This window comes from Pollachius pollachius (genome assembly GCF_949987615.1).
Source record: "Pollachius pollachius genome assembly, chromosome: 11".
In the NCBI taxonomy this organism is placed as follows: domain Eukaryota; kingdom Metazoa; phylum Chordata; class Actinopteri; order Gadiformes; family Gadidae; genus Pollachius; species Pollachius pollachius.
Genome location: NC_136944.1, coordinates 22,413,413 through 22,415,373, shown reverse-complemented (window position 1 = coordinate 22,415,373; position 1,961 = coordinate 22,413,413). Strand labels below are relative to the sequence as shown.

Sequence of the window (1,961 nt, the reverse complement as noted above, 5' to 3'; positions counted from 1 at the left end):
TAACAACAATATGTCTCTGTCGGTACAGTAAGGATGTTCATAGAAGTGCCAAGCACTAACAATCGCTAGGTTAACCCTTTCCCCGTACACTACAGAGACAGCTAGGATAAGATGCTGCACAATGCTAAGTACTATTTTTTTGTGCCAAGACGTAGAACATACAATAAGTACGTAGGAGGGGTGTGGGGGGGGGGGGGGGGGGGGGGGGGGGGGGGGGGGGGGTAAGAGGGGAGGCTACGCAGATTCTGAGGAGAACTCTGAACAAGTGAGTCTTGAGTCTTTTGAGGACAACGGGGCGACTGTAGGCCACCAAAGGGTTGGGCCAATGACCGACTCTTTACCACTGAGGGCAGCGGGTGACCCGGCACTGCGGAACCCGGCGCTCCACGTCTCCTGATCCCCCTGCCGGGCTGAGATATTCCCTCTGGGAATCGGGTCTAAGAATACTGTGTCCCTGACATACTTCTCCAATGATCCAGCTTTTCTGGCCCGACTGTGTCAGACGGTTTCTGTCTGCCAGACTAATCAGAGGCGTCTGGCCCTTTCTGTGACTGGGGACGAATCAGCTGGAGAAACACGGAGTGAGGTTTTATTATGTGCCCTGATGCTATCTGTGTTGTGTACGGGGAACGGGGTTAACCTAGAGATTGTTGGTGCTTGGCACTTGGTTCTATGAACATCCTTACTGGACCGACAGCGATATATTGTTGTTTCACTTTCTTTCTGACAAATGTACTCATCGTAAGTCGCTTTGGATAAAAGCGTCTGCTGAACGCCCTGAATGTAAATGTGAATGGTACAAGGATGGCATTTTTCGAAAGAGAGGGTAGATGAAACGATTGAACACAATTGAAACAGTAGTGCTGATAAATAAAGAAGTGGCTCGTGGCTCAGGAGGTGGGGCGGGTCGGCTGGTAACCGGAAGGTCGCTAGTTCCATCCCCGGCTCCTCCTAGCCGAGTGTCGAGGTGGATCGAGTACCACGCGATAACGTTGCAGCTAGACAGCACAGGAATGTCCTGTTGGGCACACACACAGACAGAAGCCTGTTCCTCCATCTTCCAGTCCCTCGCCCCGGCTCACGAACTCCCCTCTCCCCCCCTCTCCCCCCTCCCCCCTCTCCCCCTCTCCCCCCAGGCCTGAGCAACATCATCGGCATCATCGTGTACATATCGGCCAACGCCGGCGACCCGTCCAAGAGCGACTCCAAGAAGAACAGCTACTCCTACGGCTGGTCCTTCTACTTCGGCGCGCTCTCCTTCATCATGGCCGAGATGGTGGGCGTGCTCGCCGTGCACATGTTCATCGACCGCCACCGCCAGCTGCGTGTGGGCGCCCGCGCCGCCGACTACCTGCAGGGCGCCGCCACCATCGCCCGCATCCCAAGCTACCGCTACCGCTACCGCCGCCGCTCCCGATCCTCCTCCCGCTCCACCGACCCCTCGCGCTCCCGCGAGGCCTCGCCCGTGGGCGGGCTGAAGGGCTTCAGCGCGCTGCCCTCCACGGAGATCTCCATGTACACGCTGCCGCGGGACACCCTCAAGTCCCAGGGCACGCCCACCGCCGCCTACGACGCGCCCGGCGACCACGGCTTCCTGCAGGTGCACAACTGCGTCCCTACGGACTCCAAGGACGCAGCCAACCGCCGCACCACCCCCGTATGAGCCAGGGCCGGGGGGGGCGGGGCCAGGGCCGGGGTGGGCGGGGCCAGGGCCGGGGGGGGGCGGGGTTACCCAGGGTCCAAGCCTGGGACGGAGCTCTGGTGGGACTATGTGTGTGTGCGCGGGATGCGTGTGTTTGCGGATGTGTGTGTGTGCCTGTGTGTGCCTGTGTGTGTGTGTGTGTGTGTGTGCCAGTGTGTGCGCTTGTGTGTGTGCCTGTGTGTGTGTCCACTTTACCACAGGGACACAGGGTGGCTTTGTGTGTTTATAGACATTTCTCTTCTGTTTGGTCGAGCTGCAT

The 1,961-nt window shown here is 58.8% G+C and overlaps 1 protein-coding gene across 1 annotated transcript in view; it reads left to right on the top strand.

Annotated features, from left to right (window-relative positions):
• cacng2a (calcium channel, voltage-dependent, gamma subunit 2a) overlaps positions 1-1,663 on the top strand; it is a gene marked incomplete at both ends in the record, with an annotated part of 12,673 nt that extends 11,010 nt beyond the window's left edge. Inside the window, one exon of the mRNA XM_079746198.1 lies at positions 1,128-1,663. Within this exon, the coding sequence (XP_079602324.1) occupies positions 1,128-1,663 (536 nt within the window). The remainder of the gene's footprint in view (positions 1-1,127) is intronic.
• Positions 1,664-1,961: the final 298 nt, after the last annotated feature.